The sequence below is a fragment of the Branchiostoma belcheri genome, unplaced genomic scaffold, assembly GCF_001625305.1.
Source record: "Branchiostoma belcheri isolate BF01 breed outbred unplaced genomic scaffold, Haploidv18h27 scaffold57, whole genome shotgun sequence".
In the NCBI taxonomy this organism is placed as follows: domain Eukaryota; kingdom Metazoa; phylum Chordata; class Leptocardii; order Amphioxiformes; family Branchiostomatidae; genus Branchiostoma; species Branchiostoma belcheri.
In genome coordinates this window covers 1,932,328-1,956,095 of record NW_017804209.1, presented here as the reverse complement: position 1 = coordinate 1,956,095, position 23,768 = coordinate 1,932,328, and the positions used below count along the sequence as shown (strand labels likewise).

Genomic DNA, 23,768 nt, shown 5'->3' with positions numbered 1-23,768 from the left:
CACGACCTGCCACAGGAACAGTCTGGCACGACGTGTTTCTGCGTTTTGTGGCTTCACATGCATCAACCTGGTAATAAACTGCGGGCTGGGTCAGGTTAAAACCTTGTGTCTCACCACGGTCCTAGGGCCGACTCAGGTTAAAGCTTCGTGTCTCATCACGGCGTTTGGGCCGACTCAGATTAAAGCCCTGTGCCTCATCACATGTGTCTCATCACAGGTGGGCCTTTTTGCTTTTTCAGGCCAATTCAGGCTAATTTCTGTCAATAAGATTGTGTTTTTTATTCATTTTCTTTGGTGACAAATACAAATTTAAGAACAAGGTAATTAGTCAGTTGATTTTGTAAAAGCTAAATACCAGTAACTGTTGTGACAGTGGAAAAAGCCAGGCTGCCATGAAAGAAATCTAACATGTTCTGTGTACCTTTGTAAACAAACAGCATACCTGGACAATTTTATTTGCGTTTGCCCGTGGATATTTTCCCACCGAGCCCACCCCTGCTTTTCTGTTCCTGTAACTGTGATACCCTAAACCCCAACTGACCCCAACACCCTGGGAAAAATCCTCCGCCAATCCTAATATGGCTATAGTGTGAACACAAGAAAGGAACTATTGGAGCTAACACGTCTTCCCACAAATGAGAAATATCATTATGTAGGCAACACATCGTAATAGAGAGAAACATTACATGTACATGTAATTCTAAGGTGATTAGTACTAACCCCAGTCAATTGATCAGAAATTGGCCTATCTTAATTGATGTCAGCCTTACATTGTAGCTGCATACAATTATTTGATAGGATGGCGCTTCAAATTTTTTCAGATGCTGTTGCTGATCTGTTTTGTTTATAGTTTGTCTGTATCTGTGCGTTATTGTCCTGCCTGTTCCCATATCTTCTGGCCAGACTGTTTCTGGGGTGAAATTTCCTTAGGGGCACATACATGTATATAATTTAGCAATAGAGCCAAGAAGCTGCGTAGGCCATAGAGCTTCACCCACCCCTAAAGCTCACATTCACCTCCCCATTTAGCCGTCCATGGCAGGGCAGGCTGGCTTTTCATGTTGCTCCGTGTTACGTAAAGCTGAAGACTTCTTCAAAAAAGTCTGCAAAACCTCAGGCTGCAACTGTCCGGGGATAAACGTCTTATTCTCTGGCAGGTCAGGAATACATCAGTTCTGACCTTGAAGACATGAGTGAATAAGAAAGGATGGATGGATTTTTATGAACCTTCGTGATCATCTTTTCAACTTGAAATCCATGGAGACACCTGTCAAGCCATTTACTATATCCTTGAGCACAAAAACACCAGACTTCAATTAGAGGCTGGTGGTCCTGTGTTTAGGGAGATTCACAGATCAAGCCTGTTAAAGATCCTTTATGAAAAAGAGCAGGGGTCCTTATTGGTGTGAGCGGTTCAAACTTGCTTATAAAGTAGAAGCTTTTCCAGACAGTTGTTACCTGTCTCCCATTACTGTATTGCAATAAGTGTTATACTTGATTGTAAAAGCAATTAGCCTTCGGGCATGATTTTGCGAATAAAGTGCACCTTAGTGCGCCCAAATTTGGAGCTGTGCACCCAATTGTTTTCTGTGGATGCACAATGAGTGCAACCACATTTTTTGTAGATATTTCAAATGTAATGTGTCCGACAGGATATTCTTGACATCCAAGTGTCAGAAAAGAAATAAAATCTTTGTTGCAGTACCTCCCATTTCAGATTCAAGCTCAGAAGAGCAATACAGTCTGTAAAATTTTGTTTTATATCGCGCACCCAAAAATGTTTTGTGCACCCAATGTTTTAGGTTGGGTGCACCAGTGCACCTACTCATTGATGATGATGTTGCACCTATTCCCAAAAATGAATTTCCAGCCATGATACCATTTATTCCCCAGATGCCCCCAGGGAGCCCACTATCCATCCGCCCGACATGTTTCTCTAATTGGAGGTGAGAAGTTTATTGGCAGAGCTGAGCGTTTGTCATGTCTGAACACTGAGGCAAACACTGCTGGGGAGGTCCTGACACGATCAATGTGGATAATAAATATCAAACCATTCAATCAAAAATGCATATTGGTAATGAATTTCAATATATCATGTACATGTCGGTCAGTTAATTCTCCACCATTGCAAATGGAGTCCCTTTAGGCCCTGGTAAGGTACAAAATGTACAGAATACAAGATGTCATGTAGCTGCCAGGGAAAAGGTTTCAAGGCCTATATATAAGGAAAAAAATGTTGTGTTTCTTGTTTCCCGACCGACGCTTTTTTATCCCTGCAAGGGACATAATTTTTTCAAACTGATTGACCTTTTCTAGCTTCATGACCTGACACCTGAGTGATGGAATGCTGTACAATTCGTTTCCTAACAGTGACATTAAATTTTTTACTTTGTTTAACTGTCACAGTTTGGATCGATATTCATTTGACAAAATCTAAAAAAAAAAAAGAAAGACAATCCCTACCTAACAACCCTAATTTTGGGGATTAAAACAGGAAACACAACATTTCCCTCACAAGTTTAAGGCTGTGTTCTTACCAGAAAGCCATTTTCTCATGAACTATACGGAGTTCTTCCACCTGTAAAAACACATTACAGGACCTGATATTTACCTGCCACCATTTTGTGTACATGGGAAGGTCAGACCATGTTGGAGAAAGGTCAGACGGTCGTTCCCATGCATGACGACACGAGAATTACCATGGCAACAGCAAATCATTTCCATGGTTACCAGACAATGTTTGAATTATTTTCACAATTTCTTATGTATGTATGCTTAATTTCAATTCAGTCACGTTTAGTTTTCGTTAGTATAGAGGACGAGGGCTTAGCATAAGCTAAATAAGCTTTTTTCCCTCCTCCTGCACCTGTTTTATTTATTATTAGTGTATCATGTATAATTTTTATTGCTGCTGTGCAAATAAACAAACAAACAAACAAACGTCTCACCTGCTTAGAAATTAAACGGAAATCCAAAAATCTGTTTTAAAGAAACAAAAACTGAAATCACTGGCCTGGATTCAAACTGCAATGATGTTGTTATTTAAGACTGTTTGACTTTTAGCATGAAAACCTGACATGAGTACAGAAGAACACTTGGATTATTGATTGGCAAAACAAAGCTCCACTTCTGTATGGTCTGATGGGCTGCTATAGCAGTCTGTCGGCAAAGCTACACAGTTAAGTCAAGAACTATATATGTTACAATAATGCTAAAGAAAAAAAAAATACAGGACTCCTGGAATCTAAATGAAAGAATTCTGGACGACATTTTAAAATGTACTATACAGGTTAATGCACAATGCATCAGTAAAGGTTAGACATCCAGGTAATAAGATACGTCAACAAACAGTTACTCAAGCAACTGGATATGATTTTGGAAACGGTCAGACGTCAGCATATCAATCAATAGTTCATACTTATAAACTTGCCATTCTGACAACTCTCCAGTGTCAATGAAGAGTTGTCAAAAAGGCTGCAGTAGATGCTACCTGACACGGTAGACCATTTCCAAAATCATAATCTAGTTGCTTGATCGATGAAGAGTAACTGTTTTAAATGCACATTGTCAACAGTTTGTCTTGTATAACAGAAAAATGCCAGTTATTATATATCCCAGTCTAAAGTGCACATGACACAGTGTGTGAGTGTTGTTGAGTGTTGAGTGGGTCAGACTAACAGGTCAGTGGTTCGGGTTTTCAGGTAAAGTGGTCAGACTCTCTACTCAAACACGTCAATACACAGGCTTATATAAGGGGGCTGTCTCAACACTTCATATAAGGGGGCTGTCTCAACACTTCACTTCTCCTCAAACAACAACTATTTCATCGGCTCAACCAGTCTCAGAAAAATCGCATTTCCCTCATACATTTTGTACTTCAAATGCACCATATGGGCTATTCCTGTGGACGACATGTGGATTATTATTATCATTATTAAATATAGCTGCTCTGCTTACTTCTTTTTGTTATAGACTCTGTAAATGAGATTTCTAAAACTCCCATAGACCAAGAAACTTACTGTTCGTGATAAAATTTCATTGGCACAAAAGCAAATTCTGCCCAAAAGCAGTCACTGTGGCTAAAAATTAAAATCCTTGTGAAATCTGTCCATGCATATATGAGAAGGACCAAACACCTAACCAGCCTGTCAGGATGAATAAACAAACAAAAAACACACACAAACCAGCCTGTCAGAATGCTGACTGAATGACGTGCTACAACAGAGTCAGACAATCCCCTGTAAGACCTGGTACTCATGGGAAGGATCAGACATTAAACCCCTGCATACATCTCTTGGACGGATGTTCATAATTTCCTACCAAACAACACACATGTATCACACTGCAGTGCACATTACTGTATACAAGCCCTCGCATACTGTATTCTATGAATACTAAGTTTCATCAGGTTGGTACATGTAAGTCACTAAATAAAGAGACTGTTTTTTTACACAAGAGGCCTGCTTATTCATGCTGTATTTTTGTAATTAACTTAAGTCAGGAAAATGATCAAATCTGACAACCTGCCTCTTTCTGAAACAGCAGTAACTAATCAAATTAGAAATCCTGTCAAACATCTGCCATGAACTGTTAATTCCTTTGTTATAAGCAAATATACATTGTAGACAAGGAGCTATTAATAAACTAGATATGCAAACATTCTGCAATTAAATGAGCCAACAGAAAAATGAAAACTTGAGGGTATAAGTTATAACCAAATATTAATATCCAATGTTAATAGCAACAATCTACATGACTAATGTGTATCTATCTCCTGCTTTGAAATCCAATGTAACAAACCAAAGGTCCATTCTATTCTGTAAACTACCTGGTACTATAATGATTAACACAACATGTCTTTTATTCCCAGATCTCTTTAAATCATGCAGCTGTCTGCTGCAGCAAGTTTTAAAATTGAGTTCAAACTCTTACCTCTGCAGAGTATTTGTACGTTAACTTGTCTTACTCTGTTTCCAATGTATATTTTTTATCACTATTGGATACTTTAAGTACAATATTTTAAAGATGACTAATCACATGAGACTGTCAATCTGTTAACAAAGTTAAGTTATCAAATTGTTCTAGACAGCTGTAAATATTGTTAACTACAACACATGCAATTCAGGATGCACTCCTGCGATGATGTTGTTCTTAGTAAATACAGAACTTCTAAAGTTTGAACACAAAAGTCAGATAACCTACCCCCAGCCATGGTGGACTTCTGATGGCCTGACAGCGCAGACTATGCTTAGGCCAAAAAACAGTTGAGCAACTGGATATGATTTTGGAAACGGTCAGACATTTCAGGTAGCATCCACTACCTTTCGTCAGTGACACTGAAGAGTTGTCAGAAAAGCTATGAGGGTTAAGTTTTTCCGCAGCGCTCCCCTCCCAGTTCTGGCCTCGCTTGTTGAGCCCCACTCCACACCCCGGACCACTCCTGTCAGCCAACCAGCTGCTGTTGTCATGGTAACATGTGTACAGTAAAACAGGGTGAGAGCACTTATATGGGGGGGGGTGAGGACGGCTGTTCTGTGTTTGTTCTGCTCCAGCTGGTTCAGGAGTGAGGCCTGTATTGACCCTACACTGATCCCAGACCAGAAGGGTGGGGGTTTGACTCTTGGAATCTCAGCAAAGAAACCAAGAAGCTGTGGGTTTCAATCTCACCAAACCAAGACCTCAGGTCAGACCTGACACTGCCTTCTAAGAGGTAGGTAGAGGTGTGTGTGGTGTGGTTAGAAAGTTGAGAGTTGCTCACCTGACTGGTACGGTGCAGGAAGTTGCTGCAGCCTCAGAATGGCAGGTCTGGAAATGTTGTTCTACAGTATTCTTTCAAACAATATACAAGGTCATTCTTTTAGTCACTTATTCATCAACATATCTATTTTCTATCCATTCATCCTTCCACCCACCCATCCATCCATCCATCCATCCTTCCATCCATCCATCCTTACATCCATCCATCCATCCATCCATCCATCCATCCACCCACCCATCCATTCATCCATCCATCCATCCATCCATCCTTCCATCCATCCATTCATCCTTCCACCCATCCATCCTTCCATTCATCCATCCATCCATCCATCCATCCATCCATCCATCCATCCATCCATCCATCCATCCATCCATCCATCCATCCATCCATCCATCCATCCATCCATCCATCCATCCATCCATGCCCTGTGAAAATGTCAGAGGTCACAGTTCAGAGTTCACAGTTCAGAGGTCAGAGTTGACCTACCTGACGCTGGGCTGCCCCTGAGCGGAGTGAGTGACAGGACGGGCGTGTCCCGGTCAAAGGTTGGAGTTCCCATCTTCTTTGCCCTTCGACTGCCGGGAGAATGGGCGTGGACTTTGTCTACGCTGATTTCTGAGGGGGAAAAAAACAAAAAAATAAGTTCATGAAAGTTCATCTGTGTTGGTAGTTACATGTTTAAAATTAAAACTTTTGATCCAACACAAAAAAAGTTACTCTCACCTAGAGCTTTCGACCAGCCACTCTGGCCTCAGTATACTGACCCAAAAGCTCTAGGTGAGAGAACTTTTTGCTGGATCTAAAGTTTTAACTCTAAACAAGTTCATACCCTGGAATTTCCAATCAAACGTTTGGGAAAGCTTATCAGTAGGAAAGAATGAAACCTAGTATCAAGGTTGTGCTGCCAAGATTGGTGGTTTTGTCTTCAGTTTTCAGTGTTAATTCTTAAATCATTAAGAATGATATCACCAAACCACACACTGAATGTACTGAGAAAACTGCTACTGACAGAAAAGGGTGGCATTTGGCAAATGCCGATGGACATCTAAGAAAGACTGTCGGTGCCATCTGGCAGGAACAACGATAATTGCAGTACGATATTTCCTATAATGTCAGAGTTTGTCAGATGTAGTCTCCTTGTGCAAAAGCATGCAATTACATGTACAGCAACAGTTTGTGTGCTTCATTATCAGAACACAGATATTTACTCTGGGCATCAGTGACACTGTCAGCTGAGAGGAAAGAGACACACAGAATCCACAGCACAAGTCTCAGGCCAAACTAACTCAGCTTCATGGATGACATCAACGGGTGAAGGGAAATTTGATGTAAAAAGCAAAAATATTGCTTTATTTTTTTAACCAACAACATGCAAATCACGGCCAAGACATTGTTTTACAATGAAGCAATTTTTTCTCTTTCCTTTTTTTCTGTACAATATGCTGATTTTCAGTTTTTACTAGGCTAAGCATATTTTACTTACTGAAAAAGTAGAAGAAATTGGCCGAAAGGAGTCAAATGAGTTGTCTTGACTGGAAAGAACAATTTTTTTCTTATTTTTTTCAAATGCAAAGGAACCCATGAGTAGAGTCCAGGAAAAACCGTCTGGATGTCGTCCAGGAAACAGAGTTCGTCTGGCTTGATGTGTACCTGGTATGTTGGCCGGCTTGGCTGCCATACCCGCCTGCATAAGTCACACCCAAGCAACAGGCATTGCAAGAGCAGTGCAGCAGTGCCACCATGCGGATTGGCAAGGAATTACAAGCAAGGATCACCGGTCATCAGCAGTCATTTTCCCACCATGCATTGGTGCATTAGATTGATATGAAAGAGAAGAGAATCACCCAGAGTTAGTGACTAGGTGGGACTAGTTATAAAGTGTGATTTGTAAACAGTTGTTGTTTTTGTTGTCCTTGTTCAATTGGTCAAAATACGTCATTAGATACTGTCCCTACATGCCATTCTATCTAGGTGCTTTAAAAGGTAGCAATCACAAAATTCTGTTGCAATTCATCCAGGGTTAAGGTATCAAAAATTTGTTTAACGTACATAACAAGAACTTTGATTTCATTACTTAGCTAGTGTAGTAGTAGAAGTATAAATTTTTCCAGACAGTAGTTGTCTGTATTGTACCGAATAGTATCTTTGACTATAAAAGTAATTACACTTGGAGCATGATTTTGCGGATTAAGTCTCATATCATTGTAATAACATCATTGATAATATAGAGAATGAAGTGATCACAGTGAAAAAGTCAAATCAGCTGCAGAATTATCTACAGAAACAGCACAGATTGCACATATGGAACAAAAAAATCAGCACCAAGGACAGGACCCAGGGGGAACAACAACCAACAATTCAGAACCACTAAATAAGTATATCAGATACACAAATCTCTCTGCACAAACTTTAAAAGTTCTGAAGACTGGGGAAAATGGTGTAAGAATAACTATAGCATGGAGGAGCTCTGTTAATGGTAGGAATGGGACTGCAAGTTAACACCTAGAGGGTAATTTTCATTGGAAAGTCTATCATAAATCTGTTTCTAACAGACGACATAACACAAACATTACACAAGTCCAGGTTACCATAGGGAAATTTCATCATGTTGGTTACATTCATATTCATATAGAAGGGTGCATATTTTATTAGAGTTTTTGTTTTTTTTAGTTTACTTTTGAGACTGGCAGATTTGCTCCAATTTAACTGGTTAAGCTTTATTGTGCATTCTGTCAGGTGAAACCTTTGAAAAGCTCAAGTTCTTCCAGCTATACTTGGATCTGTGTTTTCACAGAATCACAGACAGAAGAGCTATGTAGTCAACTGTTAGAAGTGCATAAATTATTAATGGCCCAGACATTAAAAACAGACCTCAGCATTCAAACTCAGATTCTCCCAAATGTCTGAGTTAAATACTAGCTGACAACATTATATAGAATTGAGATAACTCAAGCAGGACATGGTATAATGTTGTGATTTATCTCTAATATCTAACAAAAACAAAACATTTCAATTCTTTCCTCTTCCCACACTGGAGATAGAAACAACAGAATTTGCCATATTCCAGGTGAAAATGTTCGACCCTGCCAGCACCAGAGCATCCTGTTTGGGAACATATTAATCTCCAAGCAGATCCCTCGGTGGCAAAAAGACAGTATCAAATTGGCCATGCGGTATGCATTAGCCAATGAAGGTCACCGGCCACAGACGGGACAAAAAACGGCCATATATAAAAAGCTAACGATCATTCCCCCACAACCTCTGCTTGGAGAGTAGGAATATATTTTAGGTTTCATCTGTTCAGTCAGCCATGAGGAATCGTCCCTCTGATATTTGGTCTCAGATTGCAGACGGCAGATGAGAAATGGGAGTCATTCTGCAGATGAAATTACCAGCAGGGAGAATTCCCACAGTAGAACTGGATTGCCTCACATCACCTCACATCGCAAATTGATTCCTGTGGAGTACGTCATACGTTACAGGGTTAGGCCTGGGGAAGAAATGTTGTGTTTCCTGTTTTCTGACTGATACTTAGTAAAACCTGCCGACCCTGGCCTTTTTTGGGGTGGGCCCCTGCGAGGGACGCTCATATTTTACGGGCTGATCGACCTTTTCTAGCTCCATGATCTTAAATCTGAGTAATGAAACGTTGTACAATCATTTTCCAACATTGACATTGAAAATATAAGTATCGTCATGCAAGTTTTACTTTGTTGAACTGCATTGTATAAGTTGGATCACTAGAGATCAAGAAAGTTTAATAAAAACAGAAAGAAAAAAAGATACCTACTTACCGACCCTAATTTTTTCAGAACTGAAACAGGAAACACAACATTTTTTCCCTGGACCTTATAACAACATCATATCAGCACCAAACTGCCAAATGCGTACGTCATACGTAGGGTTATATCATCATATCAGCTGCAAACTGCCAAATGGTGCCTTTGGGCCAAGATTTAAACCCTTGTCCTGCCTGCATTTTTACACAATATTTTCTAATAACTTGATGTCTTACTCAGGTCACAGACCCTTGACTTTTTTGGCCTGCAACAACGTAGCTACTTCTGCAGTTGTTGCATTTGCAGCAGTGTGATGCATTGCACGAGAAATACACACAAATTGTACATATACAGGGTACTATATACTAGATGAATGTGTACCCCGCATACAAATTGTATATGGCCCCACAGGACAAGGGTAAGAACAGTAAAAAAGAATGGGGTACTAGGTTTGAAGAATCACACATCAGGATGCATGTTGCATCTAATCCTTTCTTGTCAATTAGACATTAGAGTTGAAGTTTCTTTAAATTGCTACAATTTTTTTTTATTGACATTTAGTAATAACAGTTCACCTATCACTACATACAGGCACGTCTATGTAATTTGGCCTTTTGAACAGTCACATTCAGGCATCTCATAACACTCACTCTAAAGCTCCAAGCTAATCATACCCGGCAGCCCCATGTACCGATACAGTCATTATAGTGCTGAAATTGCTCCGTTAAGCTGGCAAATAGGCCGTTATCTAGATCCAATAGTCTGGGTCACTTCATGTAACCCTGCCTGGTCATATGACGTTCATGCTAGGCAGGTTTGATACATGACTCTGTACAGAGGGCAGGAAAATTATTATTACAGTCCACACAGCTCTGTATCAGATAAAGTACTGCATAAATTATACCACTTCTGTGTCAGTTTGGAAAAGGAAAAATTATAGGCAAGTCTATCTTCCAGTCCCTATGTTTAATTCATGTAAATATTATACAAAATTGAATCATTTAAATATTTTTGATTTAGTGAAATAATGTAAGGATTAGAAAAGCTACAAGTACAAATGACACTAAATGATACCATGTAATTTGTGTGCATATGGAATTATGATATAGAGGAGACAGACAGGAATTGTACTATAGAAAAATCAAATAATTTGTTCATGAGCAGATCTACTAGTAAGTGAATCTAACATTAATTTTACCCCCAATAGGCCAGTACTAAAGTCCTGCGGAATTAAACTATACTATTTATAGAAAAATCAAATTTGTTCCTGAACAGTTCTAAGTAAATCTAACATAAACTTCACCCCCAGTACGTCGTATACAGTCCTGCATACCTTTACTTTGCTTCACAGAGACGTGCAGGCCCATACGGCCGTGGCACCTGGAATTACTCACTTCTTATGACAACAGAACAACTCAAGATGAAGCAAGTAGGCAAAGACATCGGGCTGGGGTTTAAGAAGTCTCAGTCACACCTTGAGCTGTTTAAGAACCCATCAGACTTGCCCATAGAAAAAAAAGAATGATGCACTGATTCTCCACCCAACAGTTCCTTACTCACACAGTATCTGACAAGACTCCAGGTTTATGTGGCTTACGTGATATAAAACAATAAACAGTCAGCTGATTCATGTATTAAGGTCACTGCTGACGTCATTATAGAGTCTGTTATATGTTGTAGCTATTGTCAACTGAGATTTTCACACACCAGACAGTACTCATTGCATACAGCTGAACATGTGTGTAGATGCATGTACCTTTACTAACTAATGGTATTAAATCATAGATCTGTATTAAATCTGTAGAACTGTGTGCTGATGTCAGTTGACAATAGCTACAACGTTAACATTAAGTAGACTCTATTTGTAGTTCCATATACTAGGTTATTGAACTCCAGGTCACAAACAGGCTGAAAACAAAACTCCAGAACGCTACACTTTAGCTTTAATACTGTAGAACAAACTGCCACTCAGAACATTGGTGCTAAAAACTTGCAATAAATTGCCTGAAGGCCTTACATGTACGTGTAGGTATCTTATGTCGCTGAGCTAAAAACTTGCAGTAAATTGACTGAACATTTTAGATCCTATCCTGTATCTCTGAGACCAGTAATCACTGTTACAGTAGATAATGAAGTAGAGTCATGATTATACTTGAGACTCTTTCAAGCATATGAAAAACCAGATACCAGTATATGGCACTAATGCACACTGTTAAAATGCACACTGCAGTTAGAATGCACAGAGGCGAGTCTGTGACAGTTGTACAGTGTAATATAACCAGCTGCTGCCATGCCATGTTATTATACCGGCTATAATTATTTACTAATACAGATAGTAAAGATACCCATACAGATTACACTAATGAAGTCCCTGTATTAGACCCTGTATGTTAAGAGGTGCTAATACTCCATTTCAAACTCAAAATACATTTTTTTTTAGAAAATCATGGTGTGCTAAAGAATTGCATACATAATCAATGGTTTTATTAAATTTAACAAAATATTCTATTATTTTTAATATATAAAAATTCTGTTCCCATCCTGGCAAGTCCAACTACCAGTAAATCACCCACCCTATTAAATGGCCAGAAAAAAGTTACTGTCTCTACCAGTCTTACTATGCTGGCTATATAAGAGAATATTTGCCTGGGGTTTGACTGGCCAGAAAGAAACTTCCACGGCCGGACTCCCCTGGCTAATTTTACTCTCCTTTTTGCGAAATGCTACAATCCGTATTCCCGTTGAAAGGCCTGGTAGAGGCTAATAAAAAAACCCAGCCTACACTCTGAAGACCCATCTATAAAACCCTGTGCTTTACTCTGAAGACTGTCCAAACTGACATAACAGATTTGCCTGTCCGGAGAACATGAAATATTCATGTGTCCTTTTGTGTTGTCTGCAGCGAAGACATGAAACATTGATGAGTTCTGTCGGGGTAAAACCTGACCAGGGTCTCATTGTTCACAGAAGGTGGGAGTAATGTGGACTAAACTGAACTATATAAAGAGTTTAGTTACTGATTATCTCAAGGGCTTTTTTATTATAAACACTCAGTGGTCTAGGAAAACATCCAGCAAAGAAAAATATGTGTACAAGATTTGCACCTGAATTATACGAAGTTGATTCTTATCTGACCTTAAAACATGGCTGATAAACTGACACTATTCATCTCCTGTTGACACTGTTTTGTGATCATGTATCTGATATATTTACTAGTAGAAAGGGTTACATTAAACAGTTCAGACAGCTTCTTAAAGAAACGGCCTTCGGGACCTTTAAGAGAGGCAGAGCATGGACTGTAATAAAATAGGACGTGTAATACTCCAAATTTGGGTACACTAAGGTGCACATGCACCCAGTATTTCGAGCCCTGGTCAGAGTGGCCTATTGTGGCATTGAGGTATCCGTACTAACAATCAAGATCAAATATTCTTACATTGTAAGTCAGTACACAATTCTGGCAATACAGTATCTAGAAAAAAAATTCAATTTTCAGGTATAGCGTGGAATTGTCTGAGCGTGATGCACGCTGGCATTCCAATTAAACTCCCCTGAACGCACGTCTGGGGATTCTTCACACGGCAGGCTGATTGGAAAAGGAGATCTGCCGAGTCTTAACTTTAATAGCCTTGCCTGGGAGAAACGGTTATCACAGGTTTGAGTCCCGCATGGACGGGTTTGAGTCAGATTGTACCTTCAGCGCAGAGATCTTCTGTTGGAAAGGTTAACACTTGCCTCAGGGATTTAAAACATTATACAAATGGTAGAAAAAAATCTTTTGTCTCTAAGGCTGTCTCAGGTCTTCATTGTGGCATCAATAACAGATTCAGGGCTTGAAATTCATTTTGGGAATAGGTGCACCCAACCTAACAAAATTGGGTGCACAGGAAATTATTTGGGTGTGCCATATGAAATAATCTTATACAGCAAAGACTTGATTATTTTTCTGACATATGTAGATGTTAAGAATATACTGTATACTGGTATATAGTTTACATTATGTAAACTTACAAAAATATTTGGGTGCACTCAGGTAGGTGTACCCACGAAAACAATTGGGTGCACAGCTCAAAAGCAAAGTTTGGGTGCACAAAGGTGAACATGTACCCAGTAGACTGTACATGTATATACAATAACAAAACCTGCAACTGGCCTCAAAGGCTCTGCATTCACCATCACATTCAATTACTGAGTAATCTTTAAAGACGGAGACTTTCACTAGTCTGACATTATTGCCTGCACAGGTTAAGACGACAGTTTGAGATGGCAGCCTAACTCTGAATGATGGAGTAGTGTATAAATTGCCAGCTTCTGTAACTTCTTTAGAACAGGTTGTTCCAGTCATCACATGCTTAAAATAATTATATAAGACTCCGTTCACACATTATGTTTCTAACTTTCTAAGATTGAGAAAAAGGATTATATAAGAAGGCAGTACAATCTAACATTCATCTTTCTGAATCACTTTTTGTTTTCTCTCTCCTTTCAGTTCAAGTATAGAAAAAAGAGTGTAAAGCCTGCTACCTGAAACCCTCCATCTGCTTGGTGCATCTTTAGAGACATACTGGTGACCAGACATGAAATTCTGTTTACCACCAGACCACAAAGCCATTAGTAATATCAAAAATAAGAAAGTTGTATGTATATTGTTCCAGATTCTGTAGTAATTATACCCGATGGAACCCCCCCCCCCTTACAGGACAGGTGGGGACACTTGGCCTGGTTCTCAGGTGGGCTGAAAGACTCGCCGGTCCTTAAGTAACATTCCTTAAGTATGTTCCTTTCTTAAGTACCCACCGACTCAGGTGTCAGGCTGGGGGATTCAGTCTTCAAGACAAAAAAGTTACACAACAGTAGCAGCCAGACATAACGGACTGATGATTTATTATTTATTTTTGTATTATATTTTGATTTGCACTTTGTTTTGATTTTGTATTATATTTTGTTTGATTTGTAATCCGTGACCCCGCCCTCACCCTCAACCTTGTTGAAAAGCGGTCATTTGTAACCGAACAAGCTTTCGAGTTTAAATAAAGGCTTACTACTACTACTACTACTACTTGAGACGCACCACTCACTTGGCAAAACACTTAAATACGTTTCTGTCTGGGTATAGGTTAGCACCTTGATATTAACTTTTAACTTAAGGCAGATCACTGTCTTCATTCCTCCTTACAATTTGTACAGATGCACTTTTAATTATTTCTCTTTCTAAATATCTCACCTTTAGAAAAGATTTTTAACATTTGCTAAGTCGCCTACTTCGATTCTGAAATGTTACCAAAAGTCACCTCTAGGCCAACTTACAAGAGGTCATCACAATATCAAATACATCTTTTCACCGCTATATCAATAATCATTGGTCTGACAGAAATTCCTTTTTTTTACTAGCAGTAACTCCTTTCTCATTAATCTTTTAAATTCCCATCCAAATAAATCAGATCACATTTACAAAATCTTGGGATAAGAACCCAGGACCAGTAAATCTGCTCGTGCAGATTGGAACCCGTGACCTCTGGTTCTTTTATACTCCTGTTCACCTGACATGAGTCATGCCTGGTGGTGCCACCTGATGATGTCACTGATGTAAACACGCCGGACTGTTGACTATACAGACGTAACAACACTTTTGTTTTGCTTCAAATCAAATCAAGACGTTCTGTACAGTTCTGGCGACAAAGATCTGCAATTTTCCCATTTTTCTCCTGCATGTACTAGATAGAAGCGTTCCTGAAACAATGTGGGTTTTGTGAAAGATGAGCTATTTGGGACACGTCCTTTTGTTGACTTTAGAGACGCACCAAAACAGATTTGTTCCACCTCTGTCCTTTCAAAATGTCTGACTTGTAAGAACCAACTGCTTTCCTGTAGACAATTGTCAATTTTTTTATCAAGTTAAAGCTGATCATGGATAATTTTTTCTTTGAGAAATACTAAATATTTAGGGGGGGAACTGGTTGTGATGTTATATAGGAAATATGTAGGAAGTGAGTGTATAGCAACTAGTAAGTACAAACACAACGGGACACGTCATCTAATCCTGGTCTAGTGATCATTCTGCGAAAAATTCTTCTACAAATCTGTTAAATTTCCTTTTTCTTTATTATCATCAATCCTGTTACTTTTATCTTGTAACAAAATATCACCACATATATGTACTAGTAACATGTCAACAATAATTATTCATATCTTCCCACTAAATTTGGGGGCCAAACTTCTGAACCAACATCTAAATCTTCCCAGCCACAAAGCAAAACGTAAAGTAGTTAAACCTACACCCTAAAAAATAACACCCAAGAGGAGGGAGGGGGGCGGGGTAACTCTTGTATAAGCCGTATATGGATTATATTCTTCACTTCAGCGATATTATAAAATGTCATTATCAGAAATACTGGTGAAGCGAGTCATACCGACATTGTCAGTTGTCAGGACGTACTCATAGAAATGCTAAATAAAATACCGATCTAAAAAACAGGAACCACAAAGAGAAAACCTTTCATTTAGACGCAGGTTTGGAAAATTTGCAGGTAAAACTCACCAGAATGTCAGCTACTTCCGCGTCCAGCCTGGCTTCCGCCATCTGATAACAATCGGCACAAACTTGCCGCCAGGCTTCTTATCCAACTCTCCCGGGACCCTGCTAGCTCACCGGCGCCTTTCTACTCCGAGAAGTCTTGAAAGCGGCCTTAAAGAAGTGTTTGTGGCGCCTTGAGGAGCTGGTGACCTCTAAATACCGGCCGGAGGTGTGTTAGTTCACCTGGACTGTGGGGAAGGCGGGTTCTATTGTCGGAGTAAAGTAAGCCGCACGTTCCGCACCACCACATTCGCATCAAGGTTGGTACTGGTAGGGTAGGGTTAGCTGAAAATATAGGACAGAATCTGAAGAAAGAAAGTATTCTATGGAAGAAAAAAACTATCTATTGGGTTCTTTTGTAGTTAACTTTGGGATAAAATTGATGAATATCATTCATTATGTAATAAAAACACCGAAACTTGGGCTTTTCAAAAGCACGTCATTCGTATGCAGATACGAATATCTGATGCGGGTTCAAATTTCTTGTTGCAGACGACATTTCTCATAGCGCCGTTGCCATGACAACCTCAGATCACGTTCAATCCATGAAATTCGGTGCTGATACATTAGAAATGTATGTGTAAGGAGTCTTTTAGTACCCACCAGGGATGGAGATTAATAGAAAATAACACGATTTAATTTGTTAATTTCTAAAACCTTCCCTACTTTCAAACTACCATTAATGATTAAGAAATATAATCAACAAATTAATTGTGCAAAACATAACAATTAATGTGATTCTTTTTCCTTAATTGTCATCTAGTTCTATCATATACCATTCCAAATGTTTAGAACCTTCGGTTTACAAGTAGGAGATAAGTTACTAGTGCAGTGCAGTGCAGTGGGGACCTCTGGCGGTCATTAGGATTTCTGCAGCCATGTGGCACCCAAGGGTAGTGGGTGTTGACTAGAGAAAGTTCCCAAGAGTGCTTTTGCAACATCAGACGAGAGAGTTAAAAAAAGATAATTACTTTGAATATTACATGAGAAGAAGAATAAAATGAAATTGCAAAAATTACTTTTTATTCTTTTTAAATACCATTGAATTCTGGCAATTTTACAGAATCATGGTGATCTTGATCTGATGCAACTGTCTTTACACCATCATAATCAAGTATAGTAAAATTCAAACAGTGAAATCTTTTCATTAGATATGTTAAAACTAGAAAGTCATACGATATGATATGTCAGAGTTTCAGTTATTAGAATATTGATCATATATCATTGAATCACATTATAAACACTACCATAACTTTCATAGTTAAGACATACTAATAGAATCTGCATAGTACAATGAAGATTTACAACTGATACACACTCCTGACTAAAGTTGAAGCGTTGAATCCTCAGTCTTTACCTACCCTGTAAAAACACACTTTAAACATTTCACCTTATTTTGTGTCATTTTTGTTGATACATTTTATTATATATATTTATAAAAACATGATTTTGAAAACTGGAATGTTCAGCAGGATAGGCATAAATATCATCATCTATTTCATCTATAGAATTCAGAAACGACATCATATACTAGATAGAAGAACTGCAAGAAAAAACTAAGCTTCAGAGCCATCCATTCCAAACTCGATAGCTCAATGCATAGTTACATTTTTTCCCACTTTGTACATAGATATAAACTTAAAAAAAAACATTTTTAACTTTTCAAAGATATGTCACAGTGATAAAATATTAGTAAATCTACAGTTATAAAAGTTTCGCAATTATAATAGCAGTCGTGCATTCTTTTCCGCCTCCTGCTTGGCTTTTTTCCACTCCAGGATGAGTTTTTTTCCCACTTTGTACAAGATATAGACTGTCGTTAAAATGTATGTCAAGATATGTGATAAGATATTTTCAGTTATAGTAGTTTTGCAGTCCCTGCATCCTTCTCAGCCTCCCTCTTAGCTTTTTCCACTCCATGATGAGTTTTTGTACAAGAAATAAACTGTCTTTAAAATGTATGTCAACTTTTCTACGATATGTGATAAAATATACAGTTACAAAAGTTTCGCAGTTATAAGAGTTTGGCAGTCCGTGCGTCCTTTTCAGCCTCCCTTTTTGCCTTTTTCCACTCGAGGATGAGTTTCTGTTCCTCCATGACCTTGCTGTACTGCGGGTTGTTCTGGCTGTACGCCAGCTTCGTGACCAGCGGCGCGCGGCGCAAACCGGTTCCCGCAGACGTCTCGCTGCGAGGGTCTCCCATCCGTGTTCCCGGGGAGTCTCCCATGCGCGTTCCCGGGTGCTGCCGCGTGTAGGTCCGCAGGGTCGAGTCGTAGATGCTCTGGGTCGTGGGGTTAGAGGTCGAGGTCGGGTCGACGTGCCGCGGGTACTGTTGGAAAGAAAGTCACAAAAACTGATCGTCAGATCTCGAACCAGTTCAGCTCATTGAAGTCAGCTACTCTCCCACTGGTCGTGACAGAGAAGACAGACGCTTAATAATGTACAGTATTTTTTTGACAAGCACATTTTGAACAGTGAACCACAGCTTTTAGCATCCCGTCCTAACCCTAAACAGTAGCGTGCATGTCGGGTGAGCAACAAAAGCAGGGATTCGAACTCCCAACCTCTTAGTCCAGAGGCAGGGTCGCTCTCTAACCACTGGAGTACGCACGCTTCCGGTGCCAAATGTTTACAGAGACTCTGTGTCTTTACTTCAGTAAATTCCAGGAACTGTCTTCATAAGCATGCTTTTCTTCTTTAAGGTGATAAATAAAGTTGAGCACGGAATGTTGTACGCTTACACAGATCCATACATCCTGACTGACAGGCTACTTAGTCACTTCCTGGAAAAGTCGCTTCCTGGAAACGTCGCTTCCCGGAAAAAGACTACGTGCAATGTTACCTGTTTGAATGCCTCGGGCAGCAGGATGCGCCCAAGTTCGTCCAATGTAAATATAGTACACAATGTAAAAGACTAAAAGTGATGTTACCTGTTTGAATGCCTCTGGCGGGAGGATGCGCCCGAGCTCGTCCACGGGCGGTCGGCGCGCCTCGCTCTCGATGCGGAGTCGCTGGAACTCGTCCAGTTGCTGCTGCAGCTTCAGCACAACGTCCCGCCGCTGACCCGGGTCACGCACCATCGCACGGCTCTCCGCCACGTACTTAGCAAACGTGTTCCTTCCCATGTATGACGCTCGCGGCAGGTTGATCGGGTACCTGCAAACAGTAGTTGGGTCAGGTTTATTGGTATCAAGTTGTGTTATCTATTAGTGCTAAGTGTCGGGATATTAACATAAATTCAGAAAAATGAAGAAAAAAAAGCAAATACGAGACCTGTCCTTGGTGCTAAAGTCACTGCGATTCAGATTCAGATTCTAGAGCTGTCCATGGTACTGAACTGTTGTTTTTTTTACTACTGGAGTTCCTAATATACATAAACATAAAGAAACAAAAACCTACATAGCAGCCACCGTGTCGTTTAGCCCCTGTTTGGGCGTGGCGCGAAGATGGTAGCCATGGAGAGCCGTGAAGTTCCGCCAGACGTTACTGTTGTAGTCCCGCGCCTGCTTAGGGGGCATCATGGGCTCATGCCAGCCTACCTCCTGTAAATACAGACATAGTACGTCAACTTTATAAACACACACACACACACACAAACACACACACTGGATCAGAGTAAAGTCGTAATCAGCTCTGAGAATTTAACATAATTCCTATAATCAGCGGCGAAAATTTTGTGTAATTTGTAATCACTACCCCCCATGCAGGCCCTCAATAAACTGAAACTGAAATTATCTCTATCTCTAATTGCTCTTCACTGTGAACATTGACGTACCTGCCATAGATGGAACGTGGGTGGGGGTTCGAATCTCGGTGTGGACTCCTCTACCGAAGTCCTCAGCTTGTGGTTGATTTCGATGTTGGTGGCCGTTCTCGGCGGCTTGATGGTGGCCAGCCTCTGGATTGGTCGAGGAGTGAATCCTGCGCCAGATAACATCTTACATGTAATTCACAAACACAATGTAAAGGATCAAAATTTCCAACACAACAAAAATTGGACTCACCCAAATTTTTGACAGTACAACTTATTGCTCATTCTTTGACAAAGACTGGAGTTGTACAGTCAAAAATTTAGGTGAGACCAATTTTTGTTGTGTTGGCAATCACAGTTCAATCTTGATCATAATGACTTCTACTAACACAGATGAACTTTCAAGATAACAATGTAAAGAACTTAAATATTTAGCTACGAAAGACAAAAGATATCTACCAACATTATTGCATAGGGTTCTAAAAATTAGATAAGATTCCAGCATGATAGTTAGTCTCCACGACAACCCTGGTACTCACCTGAGCGGCTGGGTGTGGGGATGTGGGCCAGGTTTTCCCGCTCTGCGATGGTCGGGCCTCGGGCTGGCATGGTGCGAACTGCTAACATCACACAGCTGTGAAACAACAGACAGATCAGGTTAGACATGGGCAAAATTAAAGCAATGGTCAGGCTTCGGATTGGCCAAGGAGGTTTTGAACCTCCTTGGATTGGCATGGTGCAGACTGTCTGACAGAAAGGAGGTTCAAAAAGAGACAGACAGCAATTCAGACGGCTATTAAGTAAAACAGCAGGCAGAATTAACATATCACAATTACCACCATTACACTTTAATTTGCATTAAAGGGGGTTACAGAAAATACAACTTGTTTTGTTCGATGGTTTGTAGGTGATGTATGTTTGGTACCTAAAGAGGCCCAGGTGGTAGGCAACTAGCGGAGAGACCTACTCTACTGTACTTTATAACACTTGGGCTACTCATAGAGTTATTCTAACTCCATGAGCCACTTCAGTTCAGGCTATCGTCTGTCCACGAACCATTAAGACCAGCGACATCTGATACACCAAAGCGCTGTTTTCACTCTTAAGGCTGTTTGCTGTCTGTCTGCGATGAGTGTACGGGTTGGTAATTGTTTATGGATGACAGTTGCTGTAACTACTTCATTTTTATATACCGCAACAGACATGAAGAAAAGAATGCAAATCCAAGTGTACGGAAAGTTTCGAAAAGAGAATCAAACCGCACAACACAAATTGTGTGTATAATGTCAGCGCTTTGAACATCATATATATACTTTCTAACAGAAAAAAAACACCTAAGAAATGACCAACCTGAAGTGTGCCTCTTGAAGAATCAGCTACCGCAACAGAAACTACAAAGAACTAAACATTTCATGCAGGAAAATCAAAGAAACTAGCAGAAATCGCCGTTTCCCAGCTGCTACGCCGCCATGTTGGATTCGGCACCGCGTCCGGCCCGTCGCCATGACAACGCCTCATCATAATATTTACTGCCAATTAGCTGTTTCAGTATCCTCCCGCCGCGGACCTTTACTGGGTAGTTTTACGCAGTTTTTGCAAAATTACAGCAATTAGATTCATTTTAAGGATAAAATAGGCATTAAAATATAGTATTGTTTTGTTCAGAAAGTTTTTGTTTGGTCTCAAAAGGTACTATTCTTAAAAAAAGACGTTTATATTAGACCATGGTAGGGAGGAAGTTTAATAGTCGGAAGAGCCGATGTTCTGCCCGCCATGTTGGTTCCGTGATGTTTACAAGTGAGTTGTGAGTTGTGATCAGCGGTGATGGACGTGTGAGTTTTATCTGGTCTGTCAGCCGCCTGTTGGAGCCTAACCTCGCCAGATCAGCACGGAATAACCCCGGAACTCTCTCACAGCACGGAACACTCGCTCAGGTACGGCTGGGCCGGTATACGGAGGGGTTTCAGGGTGTTTTTTTAGTAGAGTAAAATACACTCATACTATCATACTATAACGTTATGATCATAGTTTTCATATGTAGTATATTGTGACGTGAATTATTTTTTTCTGTACTCTTTGAACTCGACAGTGGATTTGGACAGAGACCTTGAGTTGCCGTTTTAGATGCTTTAATCCGGAAGGGTTAGTAACGGTACAAACGTGGATGTGCTCAGTCTGGAGTCCAGGCAGAAAGAGAAGGAACTAGAGTCTGGGGTTACTCTACTAGACTGAGCTACTTAATATTCAGATATGGACTAGTCTATCACAGAGAGTTAGAGGGGTGTCGTCTAACTTTGCTTAATATCACAACATCCCCCTTTGTTTAAAAGGTTAATTGTTTGGCATGCATTACTGCTACTTGCTGCTTTGCTAACTTCTTCAAGTCCATAATCGTAGTCCAGAATCACAGTCCGTTTTCCGGTTTGTTCTGTCAACTTTAAATCTTACAAGTCCAATTTCACGGGTGGCTTCACAGCTCTTCCAGATCGGGTGATGTACGGTTGTGCTGCAGTGTCATTCGGGACTGGTGTTGGAGACTCGTTGACCGCTGGATCCTCGCCGGTGTCAACGGTGGATTCCTTTGTCTTCTGTAGGTGCTTTCTGTTTCTCCGATATTGCACACCGTCTGGCGTTTCTACTAGCCATGATCTGGGTTGTTCTGTCTGCTGGATAACTGTAGCAGGTGTCCACTTCTTGTTTTGCTGCTGTAGCCTTATTTCTTCTCCAGGTGATATCGGTGGGAGAGGTCGGCTGGACTTGTCGTACTGCGTCTTCTGACGCTGTTGCTTCTGCTCTAGCTGTCGTCGCACGTTTTCGTGGTTGACAATCTTTGGCGTCAGCTGTTCGTTTGTCGTCGGCAGGCGCGTGCGCAATCTTCGACTCATCAGGAGTTGTGCCGGCGACGGTAGTGTGTTGTCTACTGGAGTGTTCCTGTACTCCAGCAGTGCGAGAAACGGGTCTTTGTTATCCGCTCTCGCCTTCTGTAACAGGCGTTTCATGGTCTGCACAGCTCTCTCAGCCAGTCCGTTTAACTGAGGATAGTGCGGGCTTGACGTGGTGTGTGTGAACGACCACGTTTGCGCGAATCTTGCAAACTCTTCACTCGCATACTGCGGTCCGTTGTCACTGATGACTTCCTCCGGGATTCCGTGTGTTGCGAATGTTTTCTTCAGCTTTATTATCACGTCTGTGGATCGGGTGCGCTCCAGTTTGTGGATTTCTATGTACTTTGCTGTAGTAGTCCACAATCAGTATGAAGTCTTTCCCGTCCCAGTGAAACAGGTCTGTTGCAACTTTCTGCCACGGCCTCTGCGGGACCGGATGTGGCGTCATTGGCTCTTTCACGTTGGAGGATCGATGTTCCTGGCATACTGCACATCTCTGGATCCTCTCGTCAATCTGGGCGTTTAGGCCTGGCCAGAACAGTATGTCTCGGGCTCTTGCCTTTGTCTTTTCTTGACCCAGATGACCTTCATGCAGGATGCCTAGCATCTCTTTTCGCATTGACCTTGGAACCAAGATCTTCTGCCCTTTGAAGATCACGTCATCATGGACGGTCAGCTCGTCCCGGTGGTTCCAGTATTCTGCGATTTGCGGGTCACACTTGTCTTTCGTGTCGGGCCATCCTTCTTTGATGGTGCCTTTGAGAGTGACTAACTGTGAGTCTTCTCTTGTTTCTCGGCGGACTTCTTCCATCCTCCGTGAGGACACAGGCAGGTTGCTTGTCACCATGTGCACTTGTGCCTCGAATGTTTCTGACATGTCGTCAGTCTCCTCCAGGTACAGCCTGCTCAGAGCGTCGGCTACTGGTATATCCTTGCCAGGTCTGTGCTGCACTACCAGGTCGTACTTCTGTAACCTCAGTAGCATCCGTTGCAGTCTTGCCGGCGCTGAGCTTAGTGGTTT

At 40.8% G+C, this 23,768-nt stretch overlaps 2 protein-coding genes and 1 long non-coding RNA gene across 3 annotated transcripts in view; 1 reads left to right on the top strand and 2 right to left on the bottom strand.

Annotated features, from left to right (window-relative positions):
- Positions 1-6,248: 6,248 nt before the first annotated feature.
- Positions 6,249-16,321, bottom strand: LOC109481742. The gene is made up of 3 exons (XR_002140927.1): positions 16,076-16,321; positions 7,409-7,442; positions 6,249-6,373 (listed from the first exon to the last, which is right to left on the bottom strand). It is a non-coding gene; the product is annotated as an uncharacterized LOC109481742 (long non-coding RNA).
- An 843-nt stretch (positions 16,322-17,164) lies between these two features.
- On the bottom strand, positions 17,165-21,369 carry LOC109481738 (uncharacterized protein ENSP00000372125 homolog). Its single transcript, XM_019784330.1, has 6 exons — positions 21,213-21,369; positions 20,402-20,496; positions 19,887-20,032; positions 19,511-19,653; positions 19,042-19,267; positions 17,165-18,440 (listed from the first exon to the last, which is right to left on the bottom strand). Exons 2-6 carry the CDS (start codon positions 20,487-20,489, stop codon positions 18,126-18,128), a joined length of 918 nt encoding a protein of 305 aa, XP_019639889.1. The 5' UTR covers positions 20,490-20,496; positions 21,213-21,369; the 3' UTR covers positions 17,165-18,125.
- A 274-nt stretch (positions 21,370-21,643) lies between these two features.
- LOC109481663 (serine/arginine repetitive matrix protein 2-like) overlaps positions 21,644-23,768 on the top strand; it is a 17,676-nt gene continuing 15,551 nt past the window's right edge. The window contains exon 1 of the mRNA XM_019784241.1: positions 21,644-21,796. The gene's annotated coding sequence lies outside the window, so the exon portion shown is untranslated. The remainder of the gene's footprint in view (positions 21,797-23,768) is intronic.